This window comes from Lepisma saccharinum, chromosome 27 (assembly GCF_977018435.1).
Source record: "Lepisma saccharinum chromosome 27, izLepSacc3.1, whole genome shotgun sequence".
Lineage (NCBI taxonomy): Eukaryota > Metazoa > Arthropoda > Insecta > Zygentoma > Lepismatidae > Lepisma > Lepisma saccharinum.
Genome location: NC_139255.1, coordinates 45380992 through 45401528, shown reverse-complemented (window position 1 = coordinate 45401528; position 20537 = coordinate 45380992). Strand labels below are relative to the sequence as shown.

General features: G+C 41.1%; 1 protein-coding gene across 2 annotated transcripts in view; it reads right to left on the bottom strand.

The window, feature by feature from the left end:
- The window catches only part of LOC145980451 (uncharacterized), a 359637-nt gene that overhangs the window by 79855 nt on the left and 259245 nt on the right, over positions 1-20537 (bottom strand). For both annotated transcript variants that reach the window (XM_083113549.1, XM_083113548.1), the window contains exon 2: positions 10011-10768. In XM_083113549.1, the coding sequence (XP_082969675.1) occupies positions 10011-10744 (734 nt within the window). In that variant the 5' untranslated portion in view covers positions 10745-10768. The remainder of the gene's footprint in view (positions 1-10010; positions 10769-20537) is intronic.

The following is a 20537-nucleotide window of genomic DNA, read 5'->3' as shown; positions in this document are numbered from 1 at the left end:
GAAGGACATGTCACACAATATGAGTTTCGTTCACACCTAGCAGTCTGTGATTGCAGAATGGGAACATATAATATAATTTGCAAACTTGCTCCTCTGGGAGGGAGAAATTCGCTTCGAAGAATGATAATTTGAGAAATTAAAAATAAAATGACGTGTCCGGTCCAGGAACATGCCTTTCCAACCACGCCTTAAACTCTTCATATTTTCTTTATTCCTCCGTTCTCCTCTGAGGGACATTTCATGGCACGAAATCGGTAGAAAGTTGTGGGGCACAAATGAAACAAATGTTCCGATTTGTAGTCGACGAATCAACTGAAACCATCTCTAGCTTCAATGTTGAACTCATCTCGAAAAATAGATGCATAACTTAAAATGACGATCACCCTTAAAATAATCATAATAATAAATTACTGTTACTAATTATATCAATAATAATAATTCATTGTTATTATTATTTAGATCCTAGCACAATTCAACAGCATTTAGCATAATTTCACAGCAGTGGCGTATAATGGGTTAACTACCTGGGCTATCGCACCATATCATAGTGTTCGAATGGACAAAAATTTGCTGGGGGGGTGTTTTTGTGTTTTTAACTTATTTGGGGTGGCGGGTTCAAGTGATGTGACTCTGTGATTAAAAATATATACCTCATAAATAAAACATGGAAATATACACTGTCAGTAAGGAAAGGATTTCAAGAATTTCATTGTTATTTGCATAAATGAGAGGCTCTTATTGTGAAATATTATGTAGGCCTATATACGAGAATAAAAATAAATTTTCAACCTACCTATTTTCACGATTGTAAGTTCGGGTACTCCTTGTAAGCGCAGTAATAACGTCGTTGCCTTGAAACTAAGGGGTCCCGGGTTCGATGCATGGTGGTTTAGATACCACTTTAACTGTAGGTCCGATCCCCATTAGCTTATCTGTTCATAAAGTGGACATACAAGAAAAATCCACAACGATTTGGAGCTTATCGTAATTCGTAAGCCGAAAAGACAGCTTGTTAATTATGTCCCTCATTTCAGTTCACTACACAACACACAGCACATATCATTCACAAAAATACAATCCACTCACTACTGTATTCACACGCTGCCTCTAAATAAATTCCACGCACCAAGACCACTCGACGCCATCTAGACTAGAACTGGTCCTTGTCCTTTCGGTAAACCATTTCCGCTCAGCCAACAATTTTCTACTCCCCACTGTATCTCTAGTTGTTTGAAGGTCAACGACCTCTTTTTCAACTCCTCTGCAAGCGTTCAATGATGTTCTTGTCCATGCATGGGACACGCTTTCCCCTTGCTGCGATAATTTGGCTTCAAAATTCCCCATTCCTGGGAAGATTACGTGCTGGGAAAAATTGGTTTGCAACATTGACCCAGACCGTTGAGGAAGTTCAGAGGGTTTCCCCCCGCCATATGCAACCCTGTTCTCTCTCCTGTAACAGTTTGACTCCACAATTCCCCGATCCTGGGAAAATTACATGGTGGGAAAAATTGGTTTGCAACATTAATCGGAGCCCTGTCAAGCTCATCCGTCAACCCCGTGGAGTTGCCCGCTAGCTGGGCCAGCCGTCTCGCGAATTCAAAGAAAGCGGGCAATGTTTCCAACTTCTAAGAAATAGGTTCATCTTCTTATTGAAATGAAAATTTTTTTGATATATATTTTTCCTGTATTTTATTCCCCGAGTCTGGGCTTCGCAGATAGCCTTGATAGCCCCGGATATACGCCTCTGTTTCACAGATTAAACAACTTTTTCTTATCGAGAGGTTGGCAACGCAGGGCAGGAGTCATCAGGCTTTCATGCCTTCCCTCCAAGGTCATAGCGACCGCGATTGTGTCGATGAAAAACACGGTCGGGATCGGTGCTGTCGCGGAAAACTACCCCTACAAGAGAACAGTATGTGTGCAAACGCGGTAAGTCTACACTTTTACAAAACAGTGTTGCCACAATATAAGGGCACAATTTCCCTTTCCAAGGAGCAAAATTTCCCTTTTTGGACCAATTTTTCCCTTCACCTAGGCAAATCATACAATAATAATAATACGTATAAGTAGTGGTAGTAGCATCAGCTGTAATTATTATTATTATTATTATTAGTGGTCCATGTCCGTGTGAATAAGAAATGTTAAATTTTTCACATACATGTCACTTTCATCGCTTCCTGACCAGATGTCCCACGTTTGGATCCTGGTAAGGGATCTATTAAATCGTTAATCCTCATCGTTAATATTATACGAAGGTGCAGAAAAGCGATGCACTTATCAGAAATATAAATAGATAAAGGCTATATTAAAGGAAGCAGAAAAACAACAGAAAAAATGAAAATGTGCATATGAAACTGGAACTTAACATATACTATAATAATGTAGCCAGATATCTTATAATTTCCCTGAAAATTGTGGTATTTTTCATCGAAATTCCTTTTTCCCTTTTGGCTAAAATTTCGGTCCGAATTTCCCTGCAAAAGGGAAATTTCCCTTTATGTGGCAACACTGCTACAGAACACACATGCAAGTGGGCTCCAGCCGATTTCAGAAGACTAGCTAGTGAGCCTACCAACAGCGTAGAGCACGAACATGAGGTTTAGAGATAGGTGCTGGGCAGAGATGACGTCAGCGGCTCGCTTGTTGATTGGTGCTCTCAGGAGTTATGACTCGCTTCCAAGCTGAAAATGCACAACAGCTACGGAAATAATCTCACTCTACCTGCGTACATAAATAGGGGTGCCAGAGGACTGCAAAAGGGTGCTTGGCACCCACTTCTTCTTTTGAGCCCTTCGAAACTTTTAAACGAAACAGAAATGTTTCGAATAATCTCATTTATACTTTAGTGAAGTCTCTTCTTTGACCATATCTTAAATCTACGATTGTCCTTATCCCTTGCACATTGTACAGTCACGGACACTGCCGGGTTGTAATGAATACATTGACTTTCAATGGAATCGTTACAAGCCGGCAGTGTCCGTGACTGTACCTCCCTGGCTATGTAGTGCCTGACGTTGTTGCCTTGTAATCAAGGGGTCGCCGGTCCTATCCCCGTAGGAGGAATATTGTACACTGTCTCGTATTTAGAATTTTTGTAATTTAAAGTAGCTTTTCTTCCACTTTTTGCTAATCGCGACGTTGAGGATGACTGGCGATTTATGAAATTGATGAAGGGCTGGGATTCGAACCCGGATCGAAAGCCCACAACTGAACGTGTACAGTGTTTCGGATCCAACTTAAAACTGTTGGTCCAGTCCCTATTAGCCTACCCAGTATGAAGTGGACATAAACACTTTTACCTTCCTGAATTGCTTAACAAGCTGTAGTGGCGATTATGGGGAGGGTCAGTTCCCCCCACCCCCCATTTTGCTACTTTTGCTTCGCACTAGGCTATACTTTATCTACAATGGAAAAGTAAACTGGCATTGCCCTTCCAGTTTTGGAACCCAATCCCCGTCACTGTAAACAACCATTGTAAAAACTCAGCCTAGAATCTACGTTAGACCAGAGCACGAATCCGAAACTCTGGCATATGCAGGTGAATATGCACAAGGCTTTTTCACGGACGAAGGTAGACCACGGTGAGGAGTACAAAAACGTACCAATTCCTTAAGTGCTACTCGAACCCAAAACCTCTGCTTTCTTAGTCTAGTACGATATAACGTTGCCAAAGTTTGCGTGTAATATACTGACAAGTTAGCCACCCCCTAAGCAATTTAAATACGGGAGATAATTCTATGAGAAAAAAACAAGATTTATTCCCGTATTTACGACCTCCTCTTCCCCCCCCCCCACGAGCCACCCTGACTCCTTTGTTCCTTATGGCCATATTATTACGCGAGGATGTCATCTATCTCAGAAGAGCCTCAAGATGAGAAACAGCATCCCTCGGCGGATCAATACCCGCCCCGGAGCGTATTCAGACTCACTAGCATTAAGAAAAAACCAACCCTCCCTCTTAACATTGCTAAAAAGGCAGTGTTGCAAGGGCACGCGAAAATTCCACACGTTGCATTGTTTTTTTCTTTTCAGATTCGCTTGAGGCGAACAGGGAGGGGGAGACGGCTGGTCGAAAGAAAGGAGTCTTGGGTTCGAGTCCCTATGCTCCCTAGTGAAATTATGATATAATAAAATCATAATTTGCGTTAATTTGCCTTCTCTTTGATGCCACTTTTTTCTAATCGCAGCGATTAGTGGTGATGTGATGAAGGGCACTTACAAAGAACACCTATGACCAGGCCGGGATTTCGGAACCCTTGATGTTGTAGCGCGTTGCGCTAACCACTACGCAACGGAGATCGACCAATATATAATTAACACCTTTTCTATAACTCACAAACTTGAGTGGCAGAGTGGTTAGTACCGCAAGCTACGACGCTAGGGGTACCAGGTTCGAATGCCGGCATGGGTAACTTTTGCGATTGTCTCTTCCTTAATTTCATCACTCATCATCATCTTCGCTATTAGCCAAAAGTGGAAGAATATCGAAGTAAAATAAACAAAATCGATCATCATTTACATGAATTTCCGACAACATTACAACGTCCTCCACCTTTAAAAGTTCACTCTATCTATCTATCTATCTATCTATATATATATATATATATATATATATACATATATATAAAAATGTATGTATGTGTTTGTGTGGGTGGGTGTGTATATTTGTTTGTTCCGGCATAACTCTCGAACGCCTTGAGCAATTTTAACCAAACTTGGTTCACGTATCACTTGCAATCTGGAAATAATATTTTGGGGTAAGATACCCCTGGCACCCCTAGGGGTGGGGTGGGAAGGGGTGACGTAAAAATAATCGAGAAGCACCGATATTAAATTTCGCACATACAGACATTCGTGACTCTACGCAATCCGCACAACGATATTGTTTCTCGGGTTGTCTAACATTCAGGCTGAGTTGCGAATAGAATCAATAGTTTTTGTGACGCTCCCAATGCGATTCAACTCCAACTTCATCACCTATCGGCAATGAGGGGGGGAGAGGGGGGTGAAAAATAAAATTCCACAAATGACCTAGATTACTGTCGAATCCATAGTTTTCGGAGTCGCTAAGCTGATTGGTGACATTCACGATCACATTTTAAATTAGTTACATTTTACACTATAGTTAGAATTCATTATTTTCCTGTTTAATACAAGGATAAATAAGTGCCCGGGCAACGCCGGGTAACCAGCTAGTAACACATAAATAATCGAAACACCGACAAGGTCTTTTCAAATGAAGTAGCGAATCAAAATCGGAGTTGGCAACACTGGAAGCCTGGAACTAGAGATACTAAATCGGTGGGAGGGTCATATCCGAGCTTCGCTGTCATGAAAAGAACATCCCACTGCCCAAGAAAGTGGAAGGAAAAATGAACATTTGTATCCACTGGCTTTGATGAATGCACAAATCACGTGACTGTTGTCATCCATATGGATGATTAGGTTAAAATAGAATTCATATGGCATGGCGTTACCCCATTAAGGTCTTCTTGAGGCTCGTGCAGGTCATTTGGAGTCCATGAATGTCCTATTGAATATGTGATCAATTAAGTGATTTCGCTCGAGTGTAATATGTGTAAGGGATTTGCCATAGAGGGACTGAAAACCAAATCTTTAGTAGAGGATTTCAAATGTTTACGTAAGATACTGTTTTCTCTATTATCGATTGTCACATCAATTGTTCTCCGCTGGAGATATTTTTCATGATTTGATCTTGTGGCGCCCCAGTCGAATCTGGTCGTGCTCACATTGTAAAACAGTACTGAAGCATCTGCGCGTGCATTTATCTGTGCCATACACGAAATACTAACATTCTGTAATGAATCTGCAACTCTGCAATCGTTTTAGATATCAAAATTTATATTGTAACCTCTCTTGGCATTTAAATATATGTATGTAATTTCCAACTTTTGGGGTAACCCAGCTGTTGCCAGTCACTGGTCCTAGAAAATGTCAGTAAAGAAGCAAATATTGGCAAATTTCTATTAAATATTGCCAACCGTAGACGAGAATTTATAGCATTTTTAAAGAAAGTCTGCTCCGTTAAAAGTTGCCGTAATAATTACAATATTTTACTGTTAAAATTTGACAGTATGCCTGTCAAAAATCAACAACGGGATTTAACAGTTTTTTTGTTTAAATTTGAAGACATGTTCTTATTATTCTATAACTGCAAGAATTAAACTTTCCCTAATGCATGCATAAAGATAGACAATGACTTCAAATTACAGTTTAAAATAAACATATTTTTTACAAACAGAACTAATTCTTTACAAACGATTTTAGTATCTTTTAGAAGTTGAATGTACCGGAAAATGACCGTTTTAGGCAGTTATTTCTCCCGTCAATTTTCTATAGTGTGAACGTGAATTTCGTTTAAACGTGTTCAAAAGTAAATGACGAAAAGTATTCTCGGTAAAGAACAATGCATCATAGAAATACTAAAGTTGAGTTTGGGTATGAACAGAAAATCGACTCAGAAACTGTAAAAATTTAGTTTTGAGGAAATTTCAGTCTTTCATTGTATGAAACTAAGCTCAAATAAATATAATTTTAATGTATTAACGTGTCAAAATGTGTTCAAGTATTATGTTGATATAAAAATACTCTACGCGGCTCTTGTTGCGTCGTCCCTACATACATTTGTGATTGTCCCTTTATCCCGCTCATCTTATGACCATTCATCCTCATCTTCACGATTAGCCAAAAGTGGCAGAAAATCGAAGAAAAATAAATAGAATCAATAAATCAAGCCTATATTGAAGCCTGAAGTCTAGAGAATAAAATACAGGAGAAAAATCGATCAGCAATTGTAAATAATATTATATACCTGAATTCCTTTGATTTGGCAACCTGATTTCTTTTGAGTTGGCAACCTGATTTCCTTTGAGTTGGCAACCTGATTTCCTTTGAGTTGGCAACCTGATTTCTTAGGAGTTGGTAAATTTATTTCTATTCATAGCACAGGACCACGTGACAGTGAGATAGCCCTGATCTTGGACTCCGCATACGCCACTGAAATCAACATAGGATATGTCTAATTGAGCTCATACAAGATATTTGTGTTTCGTATATTTTTCTTATTTTTATACGGTTTCCGTTCTCCTTAGAGTAAATCACGATGAGGATGAATGATGATAATATACACCCATGCCCAGTCCGGGACTCGATTCGGGAAGCATTTGATGACTAGATCCTGAATTGTCTACTCCGTTGGCATGACAACAAAGGAAGCAACATGCAAGAGACTGCCGATATATCATGCGCAGAAGAAATAAAAAGAGTATATGGGAGGAACTTCCGCGCAACGTGATGCGCAGACTCGTGCGTCGTAAGCACCTGCGCATGCCCAGAAGCGCGACTGGGAGGAATCTGCCTGATACGTTATGAGCACAAATGTTAAAATAAACGAGGAAGCTCAATCTTCACATAATAAGCAATTAACATCCACTCGATGAAAAAATCGAAGCAAGGCCACGCGCCAACAAACCGATCGGCCTTGTATTTCATCTATCACTGGCATCTAAGACCATTACTAACTTGGACTGTTGACGCGATGAGATTCCTTGTGCCCTAATCCCATGAGTCAGTGGGTTAAAACGTATTTACCTTGCCATCAGCGAGTGTCCATCGGGATAATGCAATTTGGCTGCCTGATCCACTCTATTGATGCTCTGACATTAAGCCATTTCGAGCTTGTTTACATTTGGAATCCATGTTGCGTTGACATTCAGTATTTGCCTTCAGTCATCAGTCAGATGTAATGATTTCAGAGGGGAAAAACACTTGTGTACCTTGTGACCTTGGATACGAGACCTTGCGTTCGTAAAAGTTCATTGCCAACCATGTTAAGCCCGTAATGACGCTCACAATATTGATTGATTGATTTGTATAGCAATGCACAGAGCATTTATTCTCTACTAATTTTAAATGTGATCGTGAATGTCACCAATTAGCTTAGCGACTCCGAAATCTATGGATTCGACACTAATCTAGGTCATTTGTGGCATTTTATTTTTCACCTCCTCTCACCCCCCATGCTATAGGTGATGAACTTGGAGTTGAACCGCATTGGGAGTGTCAAGCAAACTATGGATTCCATTCGCAACACAGCCTGAATGTTAGACAACCCGAGAAACACTATCGTTGTGCGGATTGCATAGAGTCACGGATGTCTGTTTGTGCGGAATTTAATATCGGTGCTTCTAGAATATTTTTACATGTCACCCCTAGGGGTGCCAGTGGTGTCTTGCCCCCAAATATTATTTCCAGATTGCAAGTGATACGTGCACCAAGTGTGGTTGAAATTGCTCCAGGCATTCGAGAGTTATGCCGGAACAAACAAATACATATATACACACACACACGCACATACATCCATTTATATATATATAACCGTCCGTGGCGGAGCGGCTAGCACAGCGCGATTACCCAAAAGTGGCAGAACAAATAACTAAACCATATCAAGGAATCAATCAATCTTCGAGACTGGATCAATCGTTTTGTAGCCCTAATGGCTCGCTACTTGCTTAGCACATGTTCCCAAAAGGTCTGCGTAGAGGTACACACTTGATCAGATTAAATTGTCCTCGTATTTCGCAATTGCATTGCGTTCACCCCGGCAGTGACCGTACATTTACTTGAGAAACTCCTGTCTAATCATCTATGGGTTGCGAGACTCATACCTGCACTGATAGACCCACTTGGGGGAAGGGGGGTTATAATATGTTTATCTGTGGTTTATTTTCCTGTGAAGAAAGGTACATTCATGTAGTCACCTCTCTGTCCTGTGGCTAGAATGATATAAACATGCCATATTTTGGTGTTTTTCTCTTCGTCTATTTCGTAAACTGATAATCCTCAGCATTGCAATTAACCTAGGGAGGCCAGAAAACAACCAAAAACAACAAAGGCTGGTTCCCGTTTTACCTCAATATATTTACTTAGTGCATGACGTAGAGGTTAAGGCACTAATGGAAACTGATAGCTTTAGTACACATTTCCATGACAAAACAATAAGGTTCTGGTTTCAAACCCTACGAGAAGTGAAAGATTCTTACATATTATTGCCACTTTTCAACACTAATTGTTTGGTTGTTCGAGTTTGATTTTAAAATCCACTTTATGCACAGAAAGGCTAAACAGGACTGGACCTACAGTTTACAATGGGATCCGAACCACTATGTACCTCCACCGGGTATCGAACCCAAGATCCCTTGATTACAAGGCGAACAGTCTAATCAAAGAAGCGGAGACCTTCCACGTAGGCGTCCAAAAGTCAACCTCACTTCCACGAAGTATACCCTGGACTGAATTTTGCAGACGAACGAGACTCTGGCGACTGGCACTATGGCCAGTATAATTTTGTGTGTGTTGTCCTGTTCTTATGTGTGCTGAGTGCCCGTTTACAGCCTCAGCTTTTGACGGAAGTCAGAATATTTTAGGACTTTATTTATGCAACGTTAGAGTTGTTATTTGTAACGGTACGGGGCTGGACCCCGTATAATGTGACGGAAGCAAAATAGCCTAAGTGCTGACGCACCCAAAATTTTAAAATCAAAATAAATAAATCAAATAATCGAAGAAGCACAGGTAGAAGTACCAGAGTCTAGTCAAGTAGTTGGACTACCCTAAATGTATGCAACACTTCTTACAATTTTGTCGGCCTGGTTGCCTATTAAAGTTGCTGCTGAATGCAAACATTTCTTTTATCGACATGCTGAATTCATCTTCCGTCACTTCACTGTCTATTGTTCCGCAGTCAAGAGACACCAGGTTCGACTCACTGTAGGGGCAAATGAAAGAAAATTATCCGTATGTGATGCTTGCAGAAGTAAGAATAAGAGAATTCACGGTAGAGGACCTTAATAGATGAGTAAAGTGATGTCGGTCGCCAGGACCTCGTTAGGTTCTCAGAAAGCAATTTACTGAATGCACTGATAAGTAAACTTGTACAATACTAACGTCCCTAATTCTGCAATTGAGTAAATACAAAACTGTAGGCTTACCTGTGGCTAGAGTTGCTGGAAGCTACACTGTTATTGCTCCTAGACCGTCGACTCTTTAGGGAATCCCCTCGGTTGATGACTCCCTTCCCTGTTATACTGAAATGTCGGAGCCTGTAGTACTCTTCTTCGTTCCCCGTGTTCGGCATGCTAGCTACTCGGGATCTCTGTTGAGGCAGGCTTAGGTAGTTTGGCCTTTTCACCGTTTTCACCGATTGAGACCTGCTGTGATGAGGGCTTCCGTACTTCATCTCAAAGTCGTGAAGCTCCTGCGGAGTCAGTAGGTTCACCACGTCAGGCAAAACTGGCTGCTGCCTCACGCCCGTTGGGTTTATACCGCATCCCATCTCCACCGGTGGGTGGAGGGCCCCCTTCTGGTCTCCCCTCGCTCCCCCACCACCGGCACCTTCGTCATCGTCTTGGCCAGCATCCACTTCGGCGAAGAAGTCCACGCGGAGGTCCGGAGTGCTTCTTGGAACCGGTGAAATGACGACCTCCGGCTCGACGTCTGTCACAGTCACCACCGTCGTCGTCGTGGTGGAGCCCGTCACCACGGTCGTCGTCGTCGCGCTGCTCCCGCCACTCTTGGGTTCGAATCTCGGACACACCTCTTCCGAGATCTCGGGAGGGGCCGGTGGGGATGGGCTCTGAGCTATAACGGTAGGGGTCGGGATCTTCCCAGAAGACTTCATAATCTTCGGCGCGACATTCTCACCGTCCAAGCTCAACCGGGTCATCCCTCCTTTGGCCAGCCTGCCGATCTGTAAGAACAGGAATAAAGCAATAAGTTACTCTTTCCTAAACGACAGCTACATCATCAAAAAGACAAAATGACAAGTTAACAGTGCATGTAAACCAGAACGTACACAATTATGTATACTTTTATTTTCGCCACTAAATGTGTGTATACTTATACTCACAAACAATACTAAAGTGGGTCGATGCGCTTCTAAAAATATACACCTACTCTCCTGCCATCTATGCGCAACAAAAATAAACACCGTAAATCTGGCTTTTTTAACAGGCTGCTACTATTTTTAAAATGGAAAATGAAATGCTGAAAAGTTCGTTGTAGGTTTTTGTTTTCCTATGGTTTAATTTTTGCTCTAAGTACACGGTGTTTCTAAAGTCGTTCTACATATTTTTGACGCTTAAAGTAATATGAAACTGTCAAGAAATGCAAAAACGTAAAACTTGGAGCAAGGGGGTTATAGAGATGCTGGACAACAACAATACGTATAAGCAATACGAAACATAGCATCTCAGATAGCGTAGTGGTAACGTCGTCGCCTTGTAATCAAGGGGTCCCAAGTTAGATTTCTCAGTGTAGGCACATAGTTGTTAAGAACCCACTTAAAACTATAGGTCCAGTCCCGATTACCCTATCTGTGCATAAAGTGGACATAAAACAAAAACTCAAAGTAATACAAAACTAAACAAATTTAGGCAAGAGATGCTTTGGGCGTACCTACATTTCATCGAATATTCCGAAAAGATTCATATTTATGCCAGAGGTAATATATGCACATATATAATTACCTGCATATATTATGGTGTACAGAAATATATTTATGATTGTGTAATATCCTGTAGGGCTGAATGCGCTGCGGTAGGCAATTTCCCAATACAGATATAAATTGAATTAAGACCGTCAGCTGTTGAAAATCACAGTATGATTTTGTAATTGGCTGCAGCTTGCATACATGAAATTATGTCCGTTTATTTCGAGTGACGTCACTTGCAAAAGGATGCGGGTTTCGCAAAGAAGAGACCACACAGGGTTGCGCTAGGATTAGTGAAACATATGCTATGGTATTTCGTGGTAAATCCCACCAAGAAACATCCCGAATTGCTGTCTAAAGAAGGATAAATGAAGGTCAGCTAATTGTGTCCTCTGTATTCGTTCTGATCCCTCTTGTCGTGAGCACTTGCGGTAAACTTTCATTCGGTATAAAGTGGTAAGCTGGGGATTTAAATATTGCGACATAAAAGAAGTATGCTAAGGTATTAATTTTTCATGCATTACTATTAATAGTACTATTTCCAAGATGTTCCAGGGGATTGACCCCACCCCTTCGCGGGACGTCCCGTTGAGACTATTCTCATTATGCATTTTGAATGATTTTGCGGGGAATTTTAAGATTGTAGGTTCTTCTTGACTTACGTATTGTCAGGACAAATCTTGTTAGTAAAATATTTTGTAGCGCTTTTTAGCAGTAGCGGCTATCGAGTGCCAAGACTGTGACGGCGTGGGGGGGGGGCGCCACTGTTCTTTAGTATAACAAAGTAAGTGCTAAAGAAATAAGAAGTCTTATAATGACGATGTTTATTATTGATGTTATCGATTTGGTTTATTTTACTTCACTTTTCTGCCACTTTTGGCTAATCGCGAAGATGGGTATGAGTAAAGATGTGATGACACTTACAAAGAACACCCGTGTCCAAGCCGGGATTCGAACTCGGGACCCCTGGCGTCGTGGCGCGGTGTGATAACCGCTCCACTACGGAGGTCGGCTGGTTATATTTAGGTAGTGGAATAGCTAAGGAGTGTTTGTGTGGCGGAAGCCCCAAATAGGGAAGAAAAATCTAAAAATTAAACAAAACTATATCCTAAATAACAATTTTTGCGTGTGATGTTAAAACTTATTAGCAACTTTTAAAAAGATTCTCGTCTCACTCGATGGTAATTTTAGCACCATACCATTACAATATGTACAGACAGGCACATAAAGCAATGTGAATTCAGAACCACACATGATGTATTCATATATCAAATACGAGACTCTTGTTCCTAAAAATAAATACATCATGCATACATAGTAATCGAACCAGGGCATTTAAAAATCGGTTCTCGGAAGCGAGTCTATTATACTGTATCTCTATTATACTGAATAGGAACAAATTTCTCTATTTTGGCGTTCATTAGCACCGGCTATTATCATATTGCAGACACGCTCAATACAGTCTGTGGTCCTCAATTAAGCTTTATGATAGCGCCAGAGTTCAGGAGAATAAAGCACATTTGTCAAATTTCCTTCATTGTTGCAATATTTCCTTTCCTATTGTTGTGTAATTAGCGGAACTCTTTTCCTCCCATTGTTGGCAGAGAGAGTGCGACAGGAGTTCATTTCCTGTTAGTGGCTGTTGGGCTGTTTATGTTCGGAACCGCCGATGTGGAAGGGAGAAACGCTTCTCTGGTGACGGGACACAAACGGCTTCTGTGAACGAGACAAACAAACAGTCGTGGCTTTCGCGGAATTGCAATTTCGATGCAGTCCGTAATTGTGCTTGGTCACTGCGCTTGTCGCATGTGGCAGTACGAGAGCCTTTGTCTGTACCGTCAGCAGGAAAAGTTATCGACATTGTCTCTTTATAAGAACAATTATATATCCTGGAAGCCAGCAACCCACCTCACCCTCATGTGATGCTAAGTTGCGGTCACTTAATGGGTCACGAAGTTTTGAATCCATTTCTCAGTAGGGAGAAAATTGTCGTTGTTGTGGAATCATTAAAGTCAAGTTTTGTCAGAATAAGCTAATCGGAAACAGACCTACTACAGTACAAAGTGGAATCCAAAGCACTCTTCCCCCTCCCTTTATTTTCTTCTTTCTTTTTCTTTCCCCACTTTCGTTTTCTCTGTTTCCTTCCTTTCTACCTCTTTATTTTCTCTTTTTTTCTCAATTTATCTTCCTCTCTACCACTTTCTTTTTCTATCTTTTCTCTAATTCTTTTTATTTCTCCATCATTCTTTTCTATCTCTTTCTCTATTTATTTTCCTTTCTCTCTTTCTTTTTCTATCTTTTTCTCAATTTCTTTTCCTTTCTCCCTCCTTTTCTTTTTCTATCTTCTTCTCTATATCTTTTCCTTTCACCTCTTTCCTCTATTTCTTCTCCCCTCTTTCTTTCGTTTTCTATCGTTTTCTCTATTCCTTTTCCTTTCTCCCTCCTTTTCTTTTACTATCTTCTTCTCTATATCTTTTCCTTTCACCTCTTTCCTCTATTTCTTTTCCCTCTTTCTTTCCATTTCCATTATTTTCTCTATTTCTTTTCCTTTCTCCCCTCCTTTTCTTTTCCTATCTTTTTCGCGATTTCTTTTTCCATTTCTCCCTCTTTATTTCTTTCTCTATATCTTTTCCTTTCTTCTCTTTATTTCAAATTATTTTATCCCTCTTTCGTTCCTTTTCTATCTTTTGCCCTATTTCTTTTCCTTTCTCGCCCTTCTTTTCTTTTTCTATCTGTTTCTCTATTTGTTTTCCATTCTCCTTCTTTCTCTCTTTTTCATTATCTTTCTCTATTTATTTTCCTTTCTCCCTCCATTTCTTTTCTATCTTTTTCTCTATATCATTTCCTTTCTTCTCTTTCTCTCTTGTTCTCAATTTATTTTATCCCTCTTTCTTTCCTTTTCTATCTTTTTCCCTATTTCTTTTCCTTTCTCCCCCTTTCTTTTTCGCTATTTCTTTTCCTTTCTCCATCTTTCTTTTTCTCTACTTCCGTTCCTCTCTCCCACTTTATTTCTTTCCCTCTACGTCTTTGCCTCTCTCCTACTTTCTTCCATTTCCTCTATTTTCTCTACTTCTTTATCCCCAATGACTTCCAATGGGGTCGTTACATATTAACGAAACATGTGCAACAAACTGCCAGTTGTACAATCGTATTAGATCCACCTGGTAGATGCGTCTTCATCCCCAACCTTGCCTTTGCACATGCAGCGCTGGCTGCGTATCAACTTGGCACGACACGCACCCATGCCTCACGCAACCTCAGCGCAGAGAGACGGCTTGCAAATGCATGCGTAGGGGGACGAGGTATCGGTGTTGCCAACCTCCCGATAAGAAAAGTACTGTTTTAGATTCTTACATTAAGAAATGGGACTAAATTGTGTTAGGATCTATTATCCTATTATATATTATCTATTAATTTATCAATATAAATATATATTTTTCTGATAACTGTAGTTTTAAGCCCAATTTATGAATGTGTTCTGGAATTGTGAACTTATGTGTTTAGTCAAGCGTTGTACTCGAAAACCCTTGAGAAAAATCGGGGACTTAGAACAACGGCTCGCTTGTTTTACTTATGACCTCTTAAGTTCTAAAGATTTCCTTCCACAAAATGTTCCTCGCGAAATAATTGGGGATTTGATATTGATTAAATCGGTTTATATTACTTCGCTTTTATGCCAGTTTTGACTAATCGCGAAGATGAGGATGAGATGAAATTGATGAAGGGACACTCATGAAGAACACCAACAATTTAGTACAAGAACATTCCCTTTTTTTCTTCATCTAGTGTTTACTTTGGTTTGAGATTGTTGTTTAGTCCACTTTAGGAAGACTAATCGAGACAGGACTTACAGTTTAGAGTGAGATCCGAACCACTATGAGACTCCACCGGGTATAGAACCCGGGTTCCTTTCAATACAAGGGGACAACGTTACCACTACGCCATCTGGGAGGCATGATCTATTGTTTACAAGAATTATTGTCATAAAGATTGTACTCTTGTGTATGTACAGGGTGACAATTAATGAACTATATGAAATAAAACCGTCATAATTTCTGAACGGTTTGCGTGATGACGTCCAAACTGCGTGGCTGGCCACAGGGCATGATGGGAATTCGTATGCGTATGCGCAAGCAACGTGTTAATGTCGGCCATTTTCAAGTGAAAATGTCGTGGAGGAGTATTTTGGGGACCGCATTCTGGCTATGTTAAGGACAAGGTGTGCAGAAATAACCCCAAAACCATTGCCGAGCTGAAAACTGCCATTCAGGAGGTCATCGATTTTCGACACTTCAGCGGGTCATGCAGAATTTTGCTGTTCGTCTGCCCCACATCATCGCCAGAGATGGCAGACATATCGAACATGTCATAACCTAGATCCGAATGTCTGTAGTGCCGTTTACATGTGCAATACAGTTTGTGTACTACGTGGTTTGTCCCTAATTTCCGTTTTATTTCATATAGTTCATTAATTGTCACCCTGTATTAAATTAATAAAATGGATGTTCAATGTCGCAGCAGGAACGGCACCAAATTGATTTACCGGAACTCCGTTCCGGTGAATTCTGGCTCACGTTAAGCCTTGGTGCCAATGAAGTTCAAATTGTTACTAGGTTTAGCGCCATTATGCTAGGGTTGGCATCACTGTGAGGCATCCTCCCCACCACAATCCCACTCCTGCACGTATCGCCGGTGAGTTCTGGCTTCCGGAGAAAGTAGTCGCTACGTTCCTTCCCTCTAGCGCGGACTTCGTCACCGGGAAAAAGCAATCTCGTCACACACACGACGCCAACCACTACACATCTTCTCTTTGGCGCAACGAACCTGTCTGGGATCTGTGACGTAACCTTATCGACTTACTGGCCTTGGCTAGCTAGAACAGTCACGGAAAAAAATCGTAGCGATGAACCATCTTTGATGATTCACATGCTATCTCGAAACATCTTGCAACCTTCTCACTCACTTCACATTAATAGTAAAAGCATACATTAAAACAATTCTTTCTTAGCAGGCCCCCGTGAAGGAGTGGTTAGCACATCGCGCTACGACGCCAGGGGGTCTCGGGTTCGAATCCTGGCCTGGGCATGGATGTTTGTGAGTGTCCATTCATCAATTTCATCATATCATTCGCATCTTCGCAAATTACTAGGGGTGTGCGGGATCCCGAAAATTCGGGACCGGGATCGGGAAAACGAATTCCCCACTTTTCGGGATCCCGAGCAGTCGGGGAAAACCGAATGGTCATTTTCAAAAGTCGTTAATTCTCGACGTTTTCTGCATGGTAAATGTCTGGAAATTATCGAAAATTGTTCGTTTTTGTACCAGAAATGCGAAAACAATCGCTTAAAGTAAAAATGACGTGTAGAATTCGAGATTTCCAGCGCTTCGGGAAATTTCGAACATTTCCCGTCCCGAAAATTTCCCGACTTTGTCCCGAATGTCGGGACTTAAAAAATTTCCCGTCCCGACCCAAAAAATTCTGTCCCGCACACCCCTGCAAATTACCCAAGAGTGGCACAAAAGCGAAGTAAAATAAAGCAAATCAATCAATCAATCAAACAATTCTCGGCTGACGTAGTCAATATACACAAGATAATTCAAGAAGAAATATCGTAACAATCCCTAAGATTATATGTTTATTTTATTAAGTCTCTCTGAACGCTTCATGTTGACCAGGGCATTCACTTGTTTTTCTCAGCTGTCTCAAGCCTCTTAGGCATGTTTACAATGCATTGTGTTGTGCCATGCAAACCTCCTGAGCATTCAGGAACAGGTAATACTTCTGGTTATGGTGTCAGCGGTTTGCATGGTAGCAATTATGATAATCACACGATTCGGCGATTCGGCATCGAGGAAGAGCTCGATGGCCAGGGAATATAGAGGTGAGACAAGCTGGGAGGTGACTGACTTTGGAGATTGAGTGGAGAGAGAGAAGGTGGTCAGCAAGTCAGTAGGTGAGGAGTAGAACAACGCTCTGGTCGACAAATAGGAGAGAAGCTTACAGAGGACTTCGCTATTTTCATTCAGCTAAAGACTTCAGATAGACAGGTAATTATCCTACACCCAGCCATGATACAGGTTCAACGGTTCACAAAATCCAACGAGTGACCATTGTCTTTTCAGTAGTTTAATTCCTTTGTGTAATTTGTACCTTTCGCATGCCAAGCGATAACTCGTCATGTCAATGACTAGTGGTCTCATCAAGAGGATGAATGATGAGTAGTTTACATCACCCCATCAATTAACTGGTTAACCTGCTAGATACTCTTAAGATCCCACGAACTTTAAGGTTCGTTACGATATTACTAACATCACGAAAAATCGTAAAGATTTAAAATGTGAACCCTGTGTCGAGTGGCACATGTCCAGACCATTCTAGAGTTCTTCCGTTACACAGGACAAGACGTCTCGTACGGCTGTAACAATACACCGTTGTACCTTGGCAATTCTTTTGCCCTGGGTGGCACATACACAGCGCTCTTCGCATGCCCCAGATAAAAATCCATTCACTAACTCCAACACACAATAACTCTTACCCTGATCATTCGATGTTAACACACGTCTGTGGTGTGGCAACAGAACGCACATGTGAGTAACACACATCTTCACACATTGGTGTGAAGATGCACTGTTCGACCTAAGGCTTTTTGCCTTTGGGGAATGGCTGTTTGTGATTTCATTTTGGGGGCGTATTTTTTGGGGTATGAAAATTTGTATATACAGGGTGGCCCAAAAGTCCCGCTCCATAGGCATATGACGATAATTGTGAAATGTGTGTTTTCTTGCAGGTAAACCATGTTGACTACTGAAGAGCAAGACTTGATGACCCACATCCTGCGAGTGATTGGTTGGGCCTACAGTTGTGTTTTGACAATGGTGGCCAACAATATTGTAATACATACAGCCTGTGGTGCGGGACTTTTGGGCCACCCTGTATGATTAATTAATTGAATTAAAATTTGCGAGTGCATCCGCATTTTGCACGCGTCACATTACACGGGGCCCAGCCCCTTACCATAACTAAAATAAAATCGTGTCGGAGGACCAAAATAGCCCTACCTGGTTTAAAAACTTAGCCTGCAAAGGGCCACTCAGGACAAAACGAAGGACAACGCACACACAGCCCTACAGAAGATTATACTGGCCGTTGTCCTGGCGCCAGAGCCTCGTTACCTGGGTGTAAATAAGGTTGACATTTGAGTGCTGTGACTCTCAACCTTCGACAGGTCACAGCACGGTAAATGCTTCTTTAAAAGTCGATGTCCCGATCCTAACAATTTAAAAACTTCATACATTAATTAATATGTGCCCTTGAAATTAAATATCAAAAAGGAAATTATGGTATAATTATAAAGAGTAATAGCTTGATTATGTCTACATGAACATGAAAATTGCTGTGCAAACTAAAATGACAAATTTCAGAACTTTTCGCAGCCGATATAATCTAGAAACACTGTTCCAAGGACATCCCTTATACACTCGGAACATATTTGTGTTACAGTGCAAAGTATGACTATTACATTGTTAATGATGGGATAAAACCATTCCTGAAAAGGGTGAAAATTTACCCTTGTTACCAGGGAGATCCGGGTCCACATGGAGCATCCCTCCTCCTCTTGTCCTGTCGCAGAACAGACACATCATTACCAATGCTAAACATAGAAGCTGATGTTAATCGTTTCTAACAAGTTGCTTTAATCCTAGCTTCTCTGGAACACGTTAAAGAGGAGGAGAATTTTATGGGAAAAACGGATGGGGAGGCATTCAGGTAATCCAGGACTCTTTCGAAACCCATGAATCTTGATACCCTAATTTCCCATGAAATTTCTCTACGATGGAAATTCCACAGCCCCAATTCTCTTAACGTGGGGACCCATTATACCTTTCAATAGGGGCGAGTTCTAGGTGTCACTTAAATCACCCGCGCGAAATAAAACATCGTTTCCATTTAGGCCGCTAGATGGGAGGGCGGACGTGGATTTTATATCCTTTTGGATATTTTAGTCCTGATTCGCTTATCGATCGTACTCCTCCCATTCTTTTGCGGTCTCTTTGAAACGCGTCGTCTTCCTCCCAAAAGCAGGTCAATGGCCAGGTTTTAAAATTAACCGACTCCATGGCAAAAGTGCTCCCGCGAAGAATCCATTTCGATAAATGGATGAAAGAATCGATTATGTTTTCTCTTTCGGAGTTGATCGCGTGATGGTTTCGTTGTCACGTCGATTTTCTTCCTTTTCCCGCCTTTCTCTTCCCCACATCCTCGTCCTTCCGTAGTTCCAGATTAGGATTTCCCTAAGGACCAGTGGCTTTCTGACCGGGTCAGCGACTGGGGCTGTGGTTTCTTTGTGGCATCTTCAATACCACTGACGTAATTTTTTTCACGATGTGACATTATACTTAAAGTTCTCATGGAACTAGATTCTACGTCTCCTGTTTCGAAATACAACACCGATATCCCAAATTCTGATAAATTAGACATGCCTTAGAGTTGTTACAAGATTCTCCTTGTATATTTCTTGCCCTGTCTTCTAGATAGCAGTCTTACGCCACCATGAAACTAACTCTATTTTGTTGATTTGTTAATTTTTGTTATTTTGCGTCGCCTTTCTCCCACTTTTGGCTAATCGCGATAATGAGGATGAGTGAAATTGTTAAAGGGACGCCCACAAAGACCACCCATGTACAGCCCGGAATTTGAACCTCTGGGATGCCTGGGGTCGTAGCGCGGTCTTCTAAGCATTCCCCCACGGAGGTCGGTCTATTTTCATCACAACTCTTACATTATTCAAACTCCTGGCTTGAAAATTCAGAAATTGCAGATTCTTGTTCACTCAATGAATAGTTTCATGGAGATTTGCGACATTGAAGTCCAGCATGGTTTCAAATTTTGTTCATTTACCACGGAATAACTCTATATTATTTGATATTCAATAATTTCTCTAAAATTCTACTTCACGTCATATATTCGGCTGTGCACTCTGCTTCAATTGGCTGATGGCGTCATGTATAGTTTATATATATATAGTAT